This window comes from Herpailurus yagouaroundi, unplaced genomic scaffold (genome assembly GCF_014898765.1).
Source record: "Herpailurus yagouaroundi ecotype Mexico unplaced genomic scaffold, PumYag 217, whole genome shotgun sequence".
NCBI classification, from domain to species: Eukaryota; Metazoa; Chordata; class Mammalia; order Carnivora; family Felidae; genus Herpailurus; species Herpailurus yagouaroundi.
Genome location: NW_024412448.1, coordinates 527,486 through 548,246, shown reverse-complemented (window position 1 = coordinate 548,246; position 20,761 = coordinate 527,486). Strand labels below are relative to the sequence as shown.

Below are 20,761 nucleotides of genomic sequence, written 5' to 3'. Positions count from 1 at the left end.
CATCCAGGCACCACTGCAACCAACATTTTAAAAATAAATGATCGGGGCGGGGGAGGGGGCACCTGGGTGGCTCAGTAGGTTAAGCATCCAACTCTTGATTCTGGCTCAGGTTATGATCTCGTGGTTCATGGGAATCAAGCTCCGTGACAGGATCCGCTCTGACAGCGCAGAGCCTGCTTGGGATTCTCTTTCTTTCCCTCTCTCTCTGCCCCCTCCCCTGTCCCTGCTATCTCTCAAAATAAATCAACTTTGAAGAAAAAATGAAATAAGGGCGCCTAGCTGGCTCAGTCAGTAGAGCATATGATTCTTGATCTTGAAGTCACGAGTTCAAGACCCACGTTAGATGTAGAATTTACTTAATGAATAAAACAGAAAATGGCAGAGTATAAATAAGATTGATTTATAAGTTTCAGTTTAATCTTTCAAATAAAAATTGATTCATAAGTTTCAGTTCAAATAAATAGATGCACAGATGCATACACTCAATATAGTCAATCCTGTTTATTCATAGATCTCATGTTTCTGAATTTGCCTACTTGTAACCCCCAAATCATTATATGATGTACTTTCACCATTACTTGTGGACATGTGTAGAATGGCAAAAAATTTGAGTCACTTGATATGCACATTTGCAGCTGAGGTTAAATAGGTGGTGCTCTACCTTCTTGTATCAACTCACACTAAACAAGTATCTTTTCCAGGATCTATTTAGTACCACTTTTTTTGTATATTTTTTTCAGTCTTTTTTTTTTTTAAGTTTATGTATTTTGAAAGAGAGACAGTGTGAGTGCGGGAGGGGCAGAGAGAGAGAGAGAGAGAGAGAGAGAGAGAGAGAGAGACAGAATCCTAAGCAGGCTCTGTGCTGGGAGTGCAGAGCCCAATGTGGGGCTCAAACTCATGAACCATAGTAAGATCATGACCTGAGCAGAAACCAAGAGTCAGATGCTTAACGACTGAGCCACCCAGGCTCCCCTGTATGTCTGTGCTTTTTCCTGAGCCCCTGAGCATAGTGCTGAAGTGCTATACAGTGTTTTAATTTTTTTTATTTTGTTTTTTTTTAATTTTTTTTTAACGTTTATTTATTTTTGAGACAGAGAGAGACAGAGCATGAACAGGGGAGGGGCAGAGAGAGGGAGACACAGAATCGGAAGCAGGTTCCAGGCTCCGAGCTGTCAGCACAGAGCCCGACACGGGGCTTGAACTCACGGACTGAGAGATTGTGACCTGAGTAGAAGTCCGAGGCTCAACCGACTGAGCCACCCAGGCGCCCCTATACAGTGTTTTTAAGTGTTAATGAAGGCCGATAGGGAGAAACTACATGTCAGATAAGCTTCATTCAGGCATGCATTACAAGGCTTTTAGCCATGAGTTCAGTGTTAAGGAGTCAGTGATATATATTAAAAATTTCTTTTAATATCCACTTATTTTTGAGAGACAGAGTGCAAGCGGGTGAGGGTCAGAGAGAGAGAGGGAGACACAGCAGGCTCCAGGCTCTGAGCTGTCAGCACAGAGCCTCACGCAGGGCTCGAACCCACAAACTGTGAGATCGTGACCTGAGCCGAAGTTGAACGCTAAACCGACTGAGCCACCTAGGCACCCCAGGAATCAATAATATATATTTAATAAGGTATCTTTTTAAACAAAAACATATATAACACAAGGTTACATACTGATCAGCTGACAAAGCATGATCAGAGGCCAGAAGAACCCTATATTACAGTAATCAGTAATACAATGTTCCAGGCAACTTTACAGACCCTAACCGTTATGAATAATGACAATCAACAGTAATATACACACAAGTATATATGTAAAACATACATAGTAACATTCTCCCTTACTAAGTCATGCTGAAAAAAGCCAAGGATATATATGCTGACAAATCCCCAATTTCTCTAACCTGGACTTCCTTCTCTGGATTCCAGACCTGTAGATCTTACAGCCTTAGTCAGTGTCTCCACTTGGATTTTATAGGCATCTTAAACATAGCATGTCTAAAAGTAAACACCCAGATGCCTCCAACTCACCAACCTGATCATCCTACCTTCTCTTCTTACACACACACGCACGCACATCCAATCTATTAGCAAATCTCACCAACTGTATCTGTAAGCTGCACCAGAATCTAATCAATTCTCACGACCTCCTCTGCTCAGCTCCTACACTTGTCCAAGTCCCCAACATCTTTGCCTGGTTTAGTACCATAGCCTCTAGACTGGTCTCTGCTTCTGCCCTTGCTCCGTCCTCAGTAGGGCAGCCAGAGAGCCTTGAAAACCTACATCAGATCACGGTGTATCTTTACTCAGCTCTCCAAAGCCCCCCTCACCCCATCTGACTCCAAGGTAAAACAGGAGCTCTGTGTCTATCAACCAGCTTACACACATTTATGTGCTTTAATTTCATCATTACATGATCTTAAACATGATCTGATCACTATCCCTGTTGCACAGAAGAAACTAACGGCAGTTAAATAACTCATTCAAGACCCCACAGCTAGTTAGAGGCAGAGCTGGGATGCTAACCCAGGCAGTTTGGCACCACAGACCATGTTCCTACCACTCTGCTCTACAGCCTCTCTCAAAGCTAAAGTCCTAGGACAGTCCAGGGGGCCCTATGATCTGGCCCTTTGGCTCTCTGCCCTTACCTCCCCAACTCCAGCCCTTGCTCCCTCTGCTCCTCGTCCCACTGTGCCTCCAGGTCAGAGCGCTTGCAGGTCTCACTGCCTGCAATGCTCTTTCCCCTCCTTTGGCCCAGCGCCCCTCCTCCCATATCACCTCATGAGGGTGGCCTTCCCGGACTCCCCTGCTCTCCATACCACTGGGCTTCACTGTGAGGCATGCTACATATTTTACTTGTTTCTGTATTTATTTTCTGTCTCCCACCCAAGATGTAAGACTCAGAAGAGCAGGAATCTTTGCCCACTTTGGTCATAGTTGTTTTCCCCAGTGCCTTGCAAACAGGAGTGCTTGATAAATATTCAGTGAATGAATCAGAGACTCAAAATCTGGGCCCAAGATTTCCTGTCTCAAAGGCAACAATTCTTTACCTGAATTCCATATTTTATAAGTTTAATCAACCTTCCATTATTCAGGTCAACTGCAATCTTCTCCCCAGGCCCTCCCAAATGGGTCACAAGTCAGGAAAGGTAAATGGAAAAAAGCATTGCTTTCATAGGCACAGAATACATACATACATACATACATACATACATACATACATACATACACACACACACATACACAACACCAAGAGACATGCTGACCTTCTTCACGGTTGTTGTTTTTTTTAAGTTTTTATTTATCTTGAGAGAGAGAGAAAGTGCGAGTGGGTGAGAGGCAGAGAGAAGAGAGAGAATTCCATGCAGGCTCTGTACTGTCAGTGCAGAGCCCAATATGGAGCTCGAACTCACGAACCACGAGATCATGACCTGAGCCAAAGTTGGGACACTTAACCAACTGAGCCACCCAGGCGCCCCTGAGACCTGTTGACTCCCAAACTGATAATCCAAAATGACTTCAGGATCATCAATCTTTAATAGTTGTATGGACCTATAATTTACACACCACCAACATTCACCTATTTAAGTAGTAAGTTTACAGAGTTGTGCACCATCATTACAATCCAGTTTTATAACATTTCTATCACCTCAAAACCCTTCATGCTTATTTACATTAAGCTCCCACCCCCAGCCCCTATCAATCAGGTTTGTATTACCCCATCTTCTCTTCTCTTCCTTAGATTCAAAAAGAAACTAAATTTCCCTGCTCACCAGAAAGCCTACAAAGCATTACTTTTTTTTACACGACAACTTAGTTCTAAACTCTTCTGTGGATCAGGGAAGCAAAGATCTAAGAGCATCTCCATAATCACAGACCCAAAAGCCAGTCTGAGTGTGAGCAGGCTCAGCAGGCAACCCTCAGGCCTGCCTATGAATACTGGGAAAACACTGTGAGGTGAAAGTCAGGAAGGCCCAACCTGCATGAGGTCCTTACCAAGTTCCAGAAGCTCTCATGCTTGCTTGGATTCTCACTGCCCAGGACATCTGCCAACAAACTGTCCACCTCACATACATGCAGTCGGACCCAGTCAAGGAGGTGGAGGAGGAGAGGGCCGGCTAGGAGGAAAGACTCTTGTCACACACAAACCTCAGCTTCATCTGTAGCAAATTCCACTTTCCCACAGTACGGACAGAAAGTATAGGGCAGAGAAGAGAACTATGGAGAAGTGGTTTATTCCTCATAGGTGGGCACACATATGGTCCTGAATAAAGGACTGGGCTGACAAATGGACCTTTAGGAATACTTCCTCTGAGCCAGGCAGCTCCACCTTTCACTGAATCTTTGATAGGGCTGAATCTCACCACTTGCACCCCCAATTCTTCACAACGATGCAGTGTGCAATGGCCAGGTAAGGAACAGCCACTTAGGGACTGGTACTGATTAGGTGCTAGGTAAGCAACAATGACAGAAATACAGCAACAGCCCTCAAGATATACTGGAGGCAGTAAACATAGAAACAACTAATTTTCATTTCAAGTTGCTCAGGACTTTAGCAGGAATGGGAGTAAAAAGCTATGACTACAGAGATTACTAACACTCATTTATGGGTAACAGCAAACATAAACTATCAAGAGATTAAAAAAAAAAAAAAAAAAAGCCTGCAGCACCTCCACAGAGAGCAAGGATACCGTACCGCCCACAATTTGGTTCAAGAACATGCAATAATTCAGAATGGACAGTTCACGTGTAGGGCTGCCCCTGCCCCAATCACTGGAGACAGAATTCTCCAAGTGACTTTGCCTCCCACCATATAATCCCTCACATCCTTAAAAGTTTCTCTTTCTTTTAAATTTTTCAACAACAGACCTTTATTATTTCACACTTCTGGAGGCCAGAAGTCTGAGATCAAGGAGTAAGCAGAGTTGGCTCCTTCTGAGCCTAGGAGGGAGAACCCATTCCATGCCCCTCCCCTGACTTCTCCTAAAACTTTCATAAGCTTGACCAGTCCACAACATAAATACTGACCACCCCTGTCATACAGCAGTTTAACATGTTTTACTGGTGTTTTTCAGGGGCCACCAGCCTAACATTTTAGGTTTTCAGGAGGCATTTTCTAAGAGGTGACAAAATGGCAGGCTTCTTTGGGTGTTACGTACAACTTTCTGATGGTTACGTTGATGGAGAGTGATGAAAAGAGCATTCTGGGCAATTAAACTCTCATCATGACATGCAGGAAAGGTAGACACCTTTGATGTTGGGAAGGGATGATTCCATGCTCACCTGGGGCTACTTCAATAAAAAGAATCTCACAAAGATTCCAAATAAGCTCCATTGCTGACAAAATGGAGACCTAAGGAAGAAATGGAGACAAGGCTGTAACTGAAAACATTCCTGATATTTGCTCTCAGAGCAAAGGAATGAAGCACATGATGGTCATTCATTATTAACCCAACATTTACTGAATATTCCTATGGAAATCCCACAGGATTTCCCACAGGGAATTCAGTGAGAGAATTTTAGGGGATGGTACGCAGACTAACATTGTTTTTTTTTAATAGTTCTCATTTTAGTTTAATGTGCGTTATAGAAAAATATAATTAGCCCATCCCGCCCATGGTCTTGATGAATATTAGGATTTAGAAAGAGGCTCTGAGTAAAATGGAAGATGATTTTTAGAAAAATTTATTCAGTAAATAATATTAAGAATTCTACAGATATACCAAAAATCATGAAGGAGGTATTCAAGGGACTAAAGTTTAAGAAAGTCTACTAAAAAGCAAACCTAATACAAGACCCAAAAATAAGTCAGGTATGGACCCTGCCCTAGGAAATATTCAGTCCCCTTCCCCACCATCCTTTCATACAAAAACACAGACGACCTTATTCAGAGAAAATAAATGCTTTGCTGCACCAATCCCTACTCACTACTGAGCTTGAACACTATCAAGATTCTACCAAAGAAAGAGAATTCTTTCAGCCATCTTCCAGCTCCAACAAAATAAACAACTCAGTAAAAATGCTGGGTCACGAGCTGAGTCCAGCTTATAAAAATAAGCAGTGGTTCCAAAAGCTCAGTTCACTACCTCAGGTGACACAATGTGGTTAGGAGTGATATTTCCCCATAAGAATTGTAAATTCATACAAGTACTTATCAGGCACACCCTTGTGTTCCAATGCATTATGCCTTGAAGGGGGCACCAAGAAGTTCAAGATGATCCTTACCGCCCCCAAGAAGTTGCCTGTCTACCTGGTAAGAAGAAAGACTTGTACATAACAATGACTGCGAAGCCACCCCAGGTGGGTGCTGAGGATGCAGAAGGACATAACGGTGCCAGGACAACAAAGGCAGGCGGCGCCCCTACCTGGCTGCTGAACTGGCGACCACTGGCTGGATCTTTAGCAGCAACTAACAAAACACAAAACATTTTGAAGTAAGCAATGAAACTTTTAGTCTCATAGTTATAGCTTCATATACAAGGTTCTTTACTTGTGCCTATTTCCTCTAATGACTACCAATTTTCACTGTAAGTTTTTAAAAAGTGCTTCATATCTCTTTGTTGCAGATCAATGATTTGTAAACCCAATGCCCTTAAGTTACAAGCAACACTTTCAACTGCAACAGAACAGAGACCATCATGTTATAAAAGACTTTACTCAGCACCCAGAAATCACATGGCTCTCAAGGTTATGGTGACTTTAAATTGTGAAAGTAAAAGAACTGGGAATATGATTTTCAAAGATCTTTAATTTGGCCGTTAGTCTCACACCTGTCAACTCAATATGTTCTAACTTGAAAAACGTACTCAAGACGATTGCCAAAATATTAGGTTACGTAAGATGGGAAAGTAAGATTTTTGAACTGTAAAGTCAAATAGACTTTACCTTGCAGTACTGACAAACATTTCAATTACTGTAACATGTACACACACAAAATCCTTACTTGCAGCCTGGTGCATTTCCTCCATACAGGCTCTTATGACTGATCGGTAGTTCTTACTCACTCGGACCAATCTACAAAAATGAAATGACATACACCAGGAACATGGAGCATCTTGTAGTGACAAAAAGCAAGAAGTCTGCAATAGAAGATAAGTGCTTGCTCAAATATAGGAGCCAACCTGAAGGAGTTCCTAACGGCCTAAGCTGGAACAACTTTAGCATCAAAATAAGTAATATATAAGATAACCCATTGAGTACAAAAAATATCCCGGAGGGGCGCCTGGGTGGTTCAGTCAGTTAGGCGTCCGACTTCAGCTCAGGTCATGATCTTGCAGTCCGGGAGTTTGAGCCCTGCGTTGAGCTCTGCGCTGACAGCTCAGAGCCTGGAGCCTGCTTCAGATTCTATCTCCATCTCTCTCTGCCCCTCCCCCGCTTTCACTGTGTCTCTCTCTCAAAAGTAAAATAAAAACATAAAAAAATTATTTTAAATAAATAAATATCCCCAAATCCATAGTGATATTAATTGTTGCAAATGAGATCTACTGATAGACACTAAAAATAATGGTTGAAAATTTAAAGAGAAATAGAATTTGCATAATCTCAAAGTTTCTCCTCCAAATACCCATTAGTTACAAAGGAAAGATGGTAATTTTACAGTGGAGAAACCCAGTAGAAACCACATTAACCAAGTGATGAAGGTCAATAAACTCAGTAATAAAACTTCAACATGATAAACCCCATAATGATGTACTGAAGACACATCATACCAGTTCTGTGGTATTCTTACTAAAAATGCATTATCTCAAAAACGATACATAACCTTTGTCTAATCATGAGAAAACAGACAAACCCAAATGGAGGGACAGCACCAAAATAACTGGCCAATATTTTTCAAAAGTGTCAAAGTCATAAAGAAGACTATGGGAAAAAAATTAAATGCAACCTCAGTCACAGAAGAGAAAAAAAGGACATTAGTGTAAAAACTGGTGAAATTCAAATGAAGTCTTCAAGCATACTGCATTGATGTTTAAGTTTCCTGGTTTAAGTGACAGTAATATGGTAACATATAGATATTAACATTATAAAGCTAGATGAAGGATATGCAGTAATCCATTATTCTTGTACCTTTTCTGTAAGTCCAAAATTACTTCAAGATAAAGTCTTTTTTTTTTTTTTTTTCCCAACGTTTATTTATTTTTGGGACAGAGAGAGAGCATGAACGGGGGAGGAGCAGAGAGAGAGGGAGACACAGAATCGGAAACAGGCTCCAGGCTCTGAGCCATCAGCCCAGAGCCCGATGCGGGGCTCGAACTCACGGACCGCGAGATCGTGACCTGGCTGAAGTCGGACGCTCAACCGACTGCGCCACCCAGGCGCCCCAGATAAAGTCTTTTTAAAAAAGGAAGTGACGGGGCGCCTGGGTGGCTCATTCGGTTAAGCTCAGGTCATGATCTCATGGCTCATGAGATCCAGCCCCACATTGGGCTCTATACTGACAGCACCGAGCCTGCTTAGGATTCTCTCTCTCCCTCTCTCTGCCCTTCCTGTGAGCACACATGCATGCACGCTCTTTCAAAATAAACATTAAAAAAAAAAAAGAAAATGACAAAACATAACAAACATCCACAAGAAAGTAACTGGTTTAGTTACCAAGATGCAGTCCTTAGCAACAAAAACAGTTCTAGAAGAAGAGACCTAAAGACCACCTATTCGTTCCATTTAAAAATGAACAGCATGCTTACTTCAGTAGCACATATACTAATATTGGAACAATACAGAGAAGACTGGCATGGCCCCTGAGCAAGGATGACATTCAAATTTGTGAAGTGTTCCATATTTTTTAGAACATATAGAATTGTTAAATCACTATATTGCACACCTGAAAATAACATAACACTGTATGTTAATTATCTTGGAATTAAATCAAAAAAAGAATAGCAACATTCTGCATATGACCTACAACAAGACTGGCAGGAGGTAAAGCAATCTGCACGTATTCCCTCACCCAATCCTCACTACCCCACATCCCCTTTCACTGCCAAGATTCAGGTCCAGAAAAATAATTCAGCCAAAAAAATAAGGTGATATGCTAACCCCGATACACAGGACAGGAGCTATCACCCCACCGTTAGGATGGCATTCATTCATTCGTTCAACATTTTAGAGCATATATTTTATTTTTTTATGTTTACTTATTTTGAGAGAGAGCAAGGGGGAGGGGCATAGAGAGAGGAAGAGAGAGAATCCCAAGCAGGCTCTGCACTGACAGCACAGGGCTCAATCTCACATACTGATCTCACATATCATGAGATCAAGACCTGAGCCGAAATCAAGAGTTGAATGCTGACTCTTGATTCTGTCTGAGCCACCCAGATGCCCTTAGAGCACGTACTTTATAAACGTGCAAGGGTATGTGGGAACAGAGGGCCCACATAAATAAGACAAGTTCCCTGCCTTCCAGGAATTACAGGACCTTCGACATGTTTTTCTCTTAGAATAATGATGTTTGAGTCACCAATATTCTGTTACCAGAGCCTCTTGAAACCAGTGATTTCCCCTTCTATCCTTCCCTCCCTCTCTGCCATCCCCCAAAGCTGACTAGGGTATCCTCCAGAATGAGTCATTTGTAAAATTTTACGAGGAAGTAAAATGCTGTGATACTGTGATTTATAAGAAATAAACATCGGGGCAGCCGGGTGACTTAGTCAGTTGAGTGTCCAACTTTTGGCTCAGGTCATGATCTCCCAGTTCATGAGTTCAAGCCCCCAAATCAGGCTCGCTGCTATCAACCTGTCAGCACAGAGCCCACTTAGGATCCTCTGTCCCCCTGGGGCGCCTGGGTGGCTCAGTTGGTTGAGTGTCTTCAACCAACTTCAGCTCAGGTCATGATCTCATGGTTCATAGGTTCAAGCCCTACGTCAGGCTCTGTGTGGACAGCCTGGAGCCTGCTTTGAATTCTGTGTCTCCCTGTCTCTCTGCCCCTCCCCTACTCATGCTCTTACTCTCTCTCAGAAATAAACAAACACTGGGGGACCTGGGTGGCTCAGTCGGTTGAACATCCGACTTCAGCTCAGGTCACAATCTCACAGTTTGTGAGTTCGAGCCCCGTGTCAGGCTCTGTGCTGACAGCTCAGAGCCTGGAGCCTGCTTCAGATTCTGTGCCCCTCCCTCTCTCTCTACCCCACCCCCTGCTTGTGCTCTGTCTCTCCCTGTCTTTCAAAAATGAATAAACATGTAAAAAAAAAAAAAAAGAAAAGAAACATTAAACAAAATTTAAAACAGGGAAGCCTGGAAGGTTAAATAGGTTAAGCGGCCAACTTTGGCTCAGGTCATGATCTAGCAGTTCATTAAGTTCAAGCCCCTTGTCAGGCTCTGTGCTGAGGGCTCAAAGCCTGGAGCCTACTTCAGATTGTGTCTCCTTCCCTCTCTGCCCCTCCCCCACTTGTGTGCAGACACTCTCTCAAAAATAAACAACCTTAAAAATCTTTCTTTAAAAAAAAAAAAAAAGGATCCTCCGTCCCCCTCTCTCTGCCTCTCCCCATCTTGCACTCTCCCAAAAATAAGTTTTTTTTTTAAAGAAAGAAAGAAAGAAACATCTAGTCTTTATCCTAGTCCCTGACACAAGATTTCTATAATCCTTGTGAATTCCTAAGTGATGAGAGCATCAGGAGCACCTTCCGTTCTATTGAGGCCATTCTGGGTGGGCTCCTGGATTGGGGTTGGTCAAAGAAAGACTCAGCCATCAACAGAAGACCGAAATCTTCTGCTGTGCTAGGGTGGCCTGTCAGTCAGTCTAGATCTCAGCTCTTGATCTTGGCTCATGATCTCGGCTCAGGTCAAGATCTCCTGGTTCCTGAGACAGAGCCAACAGGCTCAGGTCACGATCTCCTGGTTGAGACAGAGCTCCATGTCAGGCTCTGCACTGACCATGGAGCCTAAGATTCTCTCTCTCCCTCTCCCTCTGCCCCTTCCCCAATCACACACTTCCTCGCTTTCTCAAAAGCAAATAAAAATAAAAAAAGAGAGGCGCCTGGGTGGCTCAGTGGGTCGAGCATCCAGCTTCAGCACAGGCCATGATCTCACGGTTCATGGATTCGAGCCCCGCGTCAGGCTCTGTGCTGACAGCTTAGAGCCTGGAGCCTGCTTCAGATCTGTGTCTCCCTCTCACTCCACCCCTCTCCTGCTCGTGCTCTGTCTCTCTCAAAAATAAACATTTAAAAATATAAAATTAAAATTAAATTAAAATAGAAATTTTCAGCCCTGCACCCTACCTCTCTGGAGAGGGGAGAGGGGCTAGAAATGGAGTTAATAATTGATCATGCCTCCCTCCATAAAATCCCATTAGTATGGAGTTCAGAGAATTTCCAGGTGGCTATATAAATCCACGTACCGGGAGGGGGACACACCCAAACTCCACAGGGACAGAAGTTCCTGTACTCCAAACCCTCCCAAACCTTGTCCTATTTATCTCTTCACCTAGCTGTTCATCTGTATCCTTTATCATATTCTTTAATAAATTGGTAAGCTAAGTGTTTCCCTGAGTTCTGTGAGCCACTCTAGCAAATTCATTGAACATGAGGAGGTTTAGGAACCTCCAATTTGTAGCTGGGCCAGAAAAATGCTTTAAGTAATGTGGGAATGCACTAACTGCAATTCACATGTGAAGCGGGGAACAGTCTTGTGGGACTAAGCCCTTAACCTATGAAATCTGATCTCCAGGTAGATAGGGTCAAAATTGAGTTAAATTATATGATACCCAGGGGACCTGGTAGGCGTGTCAGTAAAGCATGTGACTTTTTATTTTTGAGAGAGAGACAGAGAGCAAGTTGGGGAGGGGCAGAGCAAGAGGGAGACAGAATCCCAAGAGTCAGATGAGTAACCAACTGAGCCACCCAGGCACCCCAAGCATGCAACTCTTTATCTTCTGGTCGTGAGTTCAAGCCCCATACTGGGAAATAGAGCTTACTTAAAAAAAAACAAAAACAAAAACAAAAAATTATAGGATGCCCAGCTGGTGTGACAGAATTGTCTGGTGCCATACATCTGGCATCAGAAGTGAATATGGGGGTGCCTGGTGGCTCAGTCGGCTCAGTGTCCAACTCATGGTTTTGGCTCAGGTCATGATCTCACTGACAGTGCAGAGCCTGCTTAGAATTCTCTCTCTCTCTCCCCACTCTGCTTGGAATTCGGTCTATCCCTTTCTCTCTGCCCCTCTCCCACTCATGCTTTCTCTCTTTCAAAATAAATTTAAAAATTTTTAAATAAACAAACAAGGGGAGCCTGAGTGGCTCAGTCTGTTCAGCGTCCAACTTTGGCTCAGGTCATGTCATCACAGTTCATGAGTTCGAGCCATATATCGGGCTCTCTACTGTCCGAATGGACCGAGGACTCCGTTTCAGATCCTGTCTCCCTCTCTCTCTGCTCCTCCTCCACTTGCATGCACTCTCTCTAAAATAAACATTTAAAACAGACAAAAAAAAAACAAAGAAATGAATATGGCAGTAGTGTGTAACAAAGGAGACACACAACAGGAAGGAAAAACTTTTTCCCCCAATACAAATACCAACACTGCCCATGCTCTAACTGTATTTAGGGACACTGATAAAAAACTAACATAAAGGTTCTCACACTCCATGGTGCTTAAGACTCACCTGGAGATTTTAGATTTGAGGATCCACCCCAAGAAACTTTAATTTTTATGATCTGAGGTGGGGCGCAGATATCTGCCATTAACAAGTATCTGATATTGATGCAGTTACCTCATGAACCACACTTCAAACAACCCTAGTCTATATACAGTATAATAGTTTTCTGGTCTCTTACCAAAAATGCCTTGAGAATAATTCTTTAAAGATACAACAAAACTACTTTTTTAAACTCATTTTTATAGTAAGATAATTCCAAAATCTTCCCACAGTGGGACTTCTTTCAGTGATTTTCAGGTGCTTATTTGGCCTAAATTTTCTTCTTTGCAGGGTAAATGAAACAGGAACATAAACAAACAAAAAGTTTATCAAGCCACCAAATCGATCAACAGCCGTTTGCACAGTCTCTGAAAGACATTTCATCCCTACCTACCTCCACTGCCCAGGACAGAAGCCTCAAAATAGAACCAGGAGCCCCTTATTTCTCCAGGCACTCCATCCATCATACAAAAGGACGAGGCAGTTCATTTGGCTTTCACGCTTTAGTTGTGGACTGCAGTACCTACCAGCAGCCTACTTACTGAGCTTTTCTGGATTTTCCAGTCAATTCTTCTTCAATTCTCTGGAGGCCCACAAAGATTCCATGGGATTCATTGAAGAGTTTTCTCAAGATCTGAGAGTAAACATCTATATCCTTTCGGATGATATAGATAAAGGGGCAGCCTGGCACAGTCTCTGATTTTTCTGAAACAGGAAAAATTTAACATCGATCACCATTACTCTCATATAACAACTCTAAAATTTTTAAATTGAGTTATCTAATTACAACACCTTCAGCTACTTTGCTATATTTCATTTTTTAAAGTATGAATTATTTATCAATTATCCACACATGAATTATTTAATATACATGTTTACTTTCAGACTTTACTCCTCAGCTGACTGGCTTATTTTATTTTGTTAATGTAACTTCTAGGCCTGGAGTGCCTGGCTGGCTCAGTCAGTGGAGTGTGCAACTCTTGATCTTGGCGCTGAGTTCAAGCCCCATACTGGGTATGGAGATTACTTAAAAATAAAATGTTTAAAAAAATAAAGTAAGCTCTAGGCCCAAAATGGGGCTTGAACTCACAACCCTGATATCAAGAGTCACATGCTCTACTGACTGAGCCAGCCAGGTCCCCTCTCACTGGCTTATTTTGGAACTTTTGCCTCCATCAGTTGAAATATACTAAAAAAAAATTATGGGGCGCCTGGGTGGCGCAGTCGGTTAAGCGTCCGACTTCAGCCAGGTCACAATCTCGCGGTCCGTGAGTTCGAGCCCCGCGTCAGGCTCTGGGCTGATGGCTCGGAGCCTGGAGCCTGTTTCCGATTCTGTGTCTCCCTCTCTCTCTGCCCCTCCCCCATTCATGCTCTGTCTCTCTCTGTCCCAAAAATAAATAAACGTTGAAAAAATAAAATAAAATGAAATATACTAAAAAAATTAAACTCACTTCTTATTAGCCTAAATACAACTCAAAAAATATGATAAATCTACAGACAAAATTTTACATAACCTCAAATTCAAGTAAAATTTTTATATCACTTTGTACTGCCATTACTCCTAAAGCAAAGAATCAAAAGTTAACTGAACTATTTTGCAACAGTGATAAAAAGGCTCTATAATGATAAAATATAAACAACCAATTTGTGGAAATTTCTTATGCAACAGCTTCCCAAACAAGCTATGATGATGTTCAATGGCTCATCTCTGATGAGACTGCAAGAGATGTAAACCTCACGTTTTCAACAATTGAGGACAAACTATCAAATGTTGACAAGCCTTCCCATTAAGTACGAAAAGAGGACAGACATATTCAAAGAAGGTTCTCCTCTGAGCAACTGTCCCTTTGGCAGCTTCTATAGCTCTGCCAACCTTGAAATCTTTAATACCAAAATATCCCAGAAACAGTTAGCAATATCAGGGACAATTCTTAACTACAAAATCAAGAAAAACTACATCACTTAAAAATTGCATGAACTGTGCTCACTTCAGCAGCACATATACTAAAGTTCAAACAATACAGAGAAGATTAGCATGACCCATGCACAGGGATGACATGCAAATTCGTGAAGCTTCCATATTAAAAAAACAACCAGAGCACCTGGGTGACTCAGTCACTTAAGTGTCTGACTCTTGATCTCAGTTCAGGTCCTGATCTCAGAGTCATGAGTTCAAGCCCCACACTGAGCTCCACACTTAGCATGGAACCTACTTTAAAAAAAAAACAAAAAAAAACCAAACCGGGGGTGCTGGGTGGCTCAGTTAGTTAAGTGCCCGACTCTGGCATAAGTCGTGATCTCAGTCCACGAGTTTGAGCCCCATATTAGGCTCTCTGTTAGCACAGAGACCGCTTCAAATCCTCTGTCCCCCTCGCTCTCTGCCCCTCCCCCGCTTGCACGCAAGTTCTCTGTCTCTAAATAAATAAACAAACTTAAAAAATAAATAAAATCGGGGTGCCTGGCTGGCTCAGTTGGTTAAGCATCCAACTTTAGCTCAGGGCATGATCTCATAGTTGGTGCCCTGCTCTGGGTTCCGCACTCTCTCTGTCCCTCTCTCTCTTCCCCTCGCACACTCGAACTCTCCCATAAATTAATTAAATAAATAAACAAATAAATAAATAAATCTGCATGAACTGCACACAATTTGCCAAAATTTTAAGACTTTCATTAGCTCCATCTCCTCTCTATAATAAAAGAAAGCCTCCACATTTGAATAACCTGTCAAAGATCTGCACAAAAATATCTTCAGCATTTCCCAAGACTCGTCTTGAAAAAGAGAGAGCAAAATCAAATGTCAAAATTTAGTTTTATCTTACTAGAAAAGTCTATATCAGAAAGAGAATATCCAAAAAAAAAAAAAGAGAGAGAGAGAGAGAGAGAGAGAGAGAGAGAAGATCCAGGGTGCCTGGGTAGCTCAATTGGTTGAGTGTTGAACTGATCTTGGCTCAAGTCATGATCTCATAGTTCGTGGGTTCAAGCCCCACATGGGGCTCTGCACTGGTGGTGCTGAGTCTGCTTGACATTCTCTGTCTCCCTCTCTCTCTGCCCCTCCTGGCTCATGCTCTCTGGGAGGGAAAAAAAAAGAGAGAGAGAGAGAGAGAGAGAGAGAGAAAGATCGATCCATGTCCAAAACCTGATGGAACTTAGAGAATAAGGAAGAGCCATTTCACTCTCCAAATCCTTTGTGCTTTTATCAACAGCCTACAGAATTCGATTAAGTTCATAATAATAAAAGGTAAGGACTTCAAAGTCTTCATAGATCTGCAGTTTCACAATAAAGGGGCTGCTGTAAAGGGAATTTAGTGATTCTGGACAAGAAGGGGAAAAAACTTGAAGTTTTTAAATACACAGGAAACATTTCAGGGTGCATGGCTGACTCAGTGGGTAGAACATGCTACTTCTGATCTCAGGGTTGAGTTCAAGCCCCACGTATGTTGTAGAGATTACTTAAATATATTAAAAAATAATAATAATAAATAAAAGAAACCTTTAACACCTGGAAGATTATTAATTTTCTTCCCCTGGACTCAACATCTGCCAGGTCTCATAAGTTAATGAAAATCTTAAATAGCTAAAGTTTCAAAAGTGAAAATGGTACAAAATAAGTTTAACTGTTTCTTGCCTCAGTCAAATCTGAGAGAAGAAAACCACCAAAAGTGCCAAGATGGATAATCTGGAAGAAAAAAAAAAAAAACAAAACCTACCTTTTTTGTTGAAGGAGGTTTCACACACCAGCATCTCTCCTGGACCCCAGTCAAAACACATTTGCTTCTTCTTGGAATTCACTCCTGGAATCAACTAGTAAAAAAAAAAGCCAAAGAAACTTACTTTTACTAAAGGCTTTGCTTTCAACTGATTTGCAAGTATAACCCTAGAAATCAATGTTCATGAAAGTTAAGTGCTACTCTATGTATACAGCTGAGTGTGGTTGAGATCAAACTAATCTGTTAAAGTCCGAATAAGCAAGTGAAGCAAGTGAGCTTTGTCGGGCACCTCAACCCAGCCTGCCACTTAACAATCAATTACTATACGATAATTTAGTGATCTACAGTTCAGAAAAAGGGAATTTAAAAAAATAAAGAAATTGAAGTGTTTGTTACTCACTAAAAGGAGCCCTCCAATCCCATGGCTTCTGTGCCATCTCTTAGATGAGGACTCTCAATTTTTCTGACTCAGACCAATCCCTTTGAGTCTCAGCTTCATACATCCAACTACCTAATCCACACTTTTATAGGTTACCTAACCTAGGTATAGAGCTATATCCATAACATAAGAACCAATAAAGGACTCTTGATGCTCATCTCCAATTCTCCCCCCACTGGAGCAAAGCCTTCCCCAATTGTTAGGACTGATTTGTGATTCTTCTCTTTCCCTTACCGCCTTTGTCCAATCTATCAGTAAATCCTGTTCTGCTCTTAAATAAGCCTGAATCCAACCACTTACCACGTCTACCAGTCTAATCCAAGCCACCATCAACTCTCACCTGACTGCAACAGCATTTCTCAGTGCCTGAAATGACTCTCCTACATGGTTATTGCCTCTCCCTGTAAATAGATAAAAGCTCACAAGGGCAAAGGACTCCGGGATTCTCATTCACTGCCTAGAAGAGAACGTGGCACAAAATTGGCACTCCACAAATATTTTTGGCAGACGATAAATTTGTTATCAAGACAAATGCACTCAGTTCTTAGGAAGAACTAATGCAGTCATTTAACAACCAAGCAATGTTTAGTAAGCCTTTTTCCGTACTGGGCTCTAGGAATACAATGTGTAATACAGTTTCTGTCCTCCAAATGCTAGCAGTCTACTGAGGAAGTCCAATAAACAGGCAGTAAAAAAAAAAAAAAAAAAAAAAAAGTGGAAAAATGCCAAAGCAGAGAAAAACACAGAGGATGTTTTAGTAGACTCTTAATGGATGAGTGAGCAAGGCAAGGGGGAAACGTTACACACAGTGCTGCTGAGGCAAATGGGTACCCACATGCAGAAAATAAACCTGACATCATAGACAAAATAAAAGTTAGAAACAAATGTAGAGCAAAATCTGTAAAACTTGAAAAGCACAGTAGAAAACCTTTTGATCTTAAAGTAAGCAAAGAGAGGACAAAAAAGTACAAACTACAAAACAATTTATAAATTGGGGCTTCGTCAACATTAAACTTTTGCTCCTCAAAAGACACTGTTAAGAAAATGGAAAGACAAGCCACAGACTGGGAGAAAATATTTGCAAAACACATATTTGATATCTAGAATATACAAAGAACTCTTACAATTCATTAATAAAAATAACCCAATAACAAAATGGGCAAAAAATTTTAACTGCCACTTCACCAAAGATATACAGATGACTCATATATAAGCATATAAAAAGATGCTCAATATCTGTCATCATTAGGGAAATACAAATCAAAGCAATAATGAGGTACCACTATATACCCACCAGAATGGCAATGGCTAAAATTTAAAAAGATTGACCACACAGGAGCGCCTGGGTACTCAATTAAACATCCGACTTCGCCTCAGGTCATGATCGATCGTTTATGAGTCCGAGCCCCACGTTGGGCTCTGTGCTGACAGCTCAGAGCCTTGAGCCTGCTTCGGATTCTGTGCCTCCCTTTCTCTCTGCCCCTCCCCAGCTCTTGCTCTGTCCCTCTCTCTCTCTCTTTCAAAAATAAATGTAATTTTTAAATAAACAAACAAATAAATAAAAAGACTGACCATACAAAGAGTTGATGAGGATGTGGAACAACTGGAACCCACATGTTGCTGGTGCAAAAATGGTATTTGAAGAAATGAGTTTATTTTAGCTAAATATGAATGAAATAAATATGAATCACAGGCCTTAATGATAAGCAAATGGGACACCTGGGTGGCTGAGTCGGTTGAGAATCCAACTTTTGATTTCGGCTCAGGTCATGATCCCGGGGTCATGAGACTGAGCCCACATCGGGTTCCACACTGAGTGTGGAGACTGTTTGAGATTCTCTTTCTCTCTCTTCCCCTCTCCCCTGCTTGTTCTCTCTAAAATAACTGAAAAGAGGCGCCTAAGCAGCTCAATCAGTTAAGCATCTGATTCCAGCTCAAGTCATGATCTCATGGTTTCTAAGCACGAGCCCCGCATCAGGCTCTCTGCTGTCAATGCAAAGCCTGTTTTGGATCCTCTGCCTCCCTTGCTCTCTGCCTCTCCCCGACTCACACTGAAGCTCTTTGTCTCTCAAACTTAAATAAACATTAAAAAAAAAAAAAAAAAGTTGAAACAGGGGCACCTGGACAGCTCAGTCAGTTAAGCATCCGACTTCAGCTCAGGTCATGATCTCACGGTTGGGTTCATGACTTCAAGCCCTGCATCAGGCTCTCTGCAGTCAGCATAGAGCCCACTTCGGATCCTCTGTCTCCATCTCTCTCTGCTCCTCCCCACTTGTACTCTGTCTCTCTCAAAATAAATAAATAAACTTAAAAAAAAAAAGCTGAAAGAAAGGAAGAAAGAAAAAGTTCCACTGGGGGAGGAAAAAAAAAGTAGAAGTTTCAGCAACTCTGATATTCTAATTTTTCTTCCTGCAGACACTGACATAGTCCCTCCCGATAGATATAAAATATTTCAAGTACTTTATATAGATCTTCAAATTTTAATACGCTACAGCAGTAAAGTTTTTGGAGTTACAACCCACGTTAACTGCTATTTAAGATCTCAGGTCTCATTTTGTCCAGTTAGCTTTGAAATGACCCCCATCTTTAATTTTCGGTTTTCTCAGACACTGCTTTGCAATCTGATGGCTTTAGCTCAAAACTGGAGGCACATTTCGACTTTCTAAAAAGCAAAGATACAAGATCAGGCAACCTGCAGTTTAGTGAAGCTTATAGCTTGCCAACAGCTAACAGGGGCAGAACAAGCCAATGATGGACAAACATATTTTACCTAGCCAGGGAGGGAAGGGAAGGCTTTCCTGAGAAAGAGGATGCAGGTTCTTGCATTTGAAAAACGAGGAGAGAAACCTAATAGAGAAAAAGAGAGGATCCCAAGCAGGGGGAACGGTAGGTGTCTGCGACCTAAAACCCATGAATCTCTTTATGGACATCATAGATCATTCACATTCGACATATGCTCTCGTCAAAGTCCAGACAGAAGTGGGAGCAGACAGCAATAAAGACAAGAAGCCTCCGGGGAGAATATATACTTTCAGCAAACCTCAGGCCAGGACGGCACACGAAGCAGAAGTCAAGCTCACGGTGTCGCGATGTGAAGCTGAGCTCTGCGGACGAAAAAAAGCCCCAACTGCTCTACATGGTCCGAGCCCGCTCACTAGAGCACTAGCCCAACGGGAGAAGCTAGGCAAAAATGGGATGGGAAGGCGAGGAAGACAAGACAGGGTGAGGGATGGAGTGAGGCCTCCGAGCCAGGCATTTCTGAGTACACAAAAGAGTAGACACCTAGCGAACACCACGACCCAAACACAAGCACCTTGCTAATGGGACCTCCGAACTGTGGCAAATGAGCTGAGGGAAGGGGAAAGGAGCCTCGAGGGAGCCTGCAGTGACGAAGCAGACACACTCCTCGGACAGCGAAGGCAACACTTTTGCAGGCGCCCTTACAGTGACCGTCGGCTCGCCGTCGAGTTCCTCCATAGCGCTCCGCTTCAGCCACCAAGAATTTCCACAGCCGCTAAAGCTCCCAGCTCAGGCCTCCCGCTCACCACCGGCTGCGAGAGAGGACCCCTCCCGAGCGCCTCCTGCGCTGCCTGCAGGCCCCAAACCCCCACCCCCCACGTAGGGGCCTCTCCTCTCCGCCACGATCCTCCTTCTGCCACACTCTAAACGTGTCGTCCCTTCCTTGCCGGCGACAACACGTCAGGGAAAACAGGGCAAGGGCAGCCTGTCAACCCAGTTATCTTCCAGCCGGGTCAGGCGCCGCCGCGGACAGCCCCGCGCCGGGCAGGGAAAAGGCCCCCCGAGACGGCGGGAGCAGCGGCAGTGCGGCTGCGCGTGCGCGGGCTGGGGCCAGTGCAGGGCCTGGTCTGGGAGCCAGCGAGCGAGCGCGCGGTGTTTCCAGACTCTGGCAATTCTCTCCCTTGTGGGTCTGCAAGTCGCAACTGCTTCTCTGTCCAAGCCCCGTCGGGCCTCTGGGCTGTATACGAAGGCGGTCGC

At 42.8% G+C, this 20,761-nt stretch overlaps 1 protein-coding gene and 2 non-coding genes across 4 annotated transcripts in view; 2 read left to right on the top strand and 1 right to left on the bottom strand.

Annotated features, from left to right (window-relative positions):
- NUP85 (nucleoporin 85) overlaps positions 1 to 20,343 on the bottom strand; it is a 36,364-nt gene extending 16,021 nt beyond the window's left edge. The window contains exons 1-7 of one of the 2 annotated variants that reach the window (XM_040456384.1): positions 20,210 to 20,343; positions 16,327 to 16,420; positions 13,165 to 13,327; positions 6,940 to 7,010; positions 6,362 to 6,405; positions 5,280 to 5,349; positions 3,993 to 4,114 (exon numbers count right to left, since the gene is read on the bottom strand). In XM_040456384.1, coding sequence (XP_040312318.1) covers positions 3,993 to 4,114; positions 5,280 to 5,349; positions 6,362 to 6,405; positions 6,940 to 7,010; positions 13,165 to 13,327; positions 16,327 to 16,420; positions 20,210 to 20,242 — 597 coding nt within the window. In that variant the 5' untranslated portion in view covers positions 20,243 to 20,343. Of the gene's footprint in view, positions 1 to 3,992; positions 4,115 to 5,279; positions 5,350 to 6,361; positions 6,406 to 6,939; positions 7,076 to 13,164; positions 13,328 to 16,326; positions 16,421 to 20,209 lie in introns of those variants that run through there. The other variant, XM_040456385.1, reaches the window with a different exon arrangement.
- Positions 8,673 to 8,779, top strand: LOC121018155 (U6 spliceosomal RNA). The gene has a single exon (XR_005785051.1). It is a non-coding gene; the product is annotated as a U6 spliceosomal RNA (small nuclear RNA).
- LOC121018157 (U6 spliceosomal RNA) lies at positions 14,603 to 14,709 on the top strand. The gene has a single exon (XR_005785053.1). It is a non-coding gene; the product is annotated as a U6 spliceosomal RNA (small nuclear RNA).
- Positions 20,344 to 20,761: the final 418 nt, after the last annotated feature.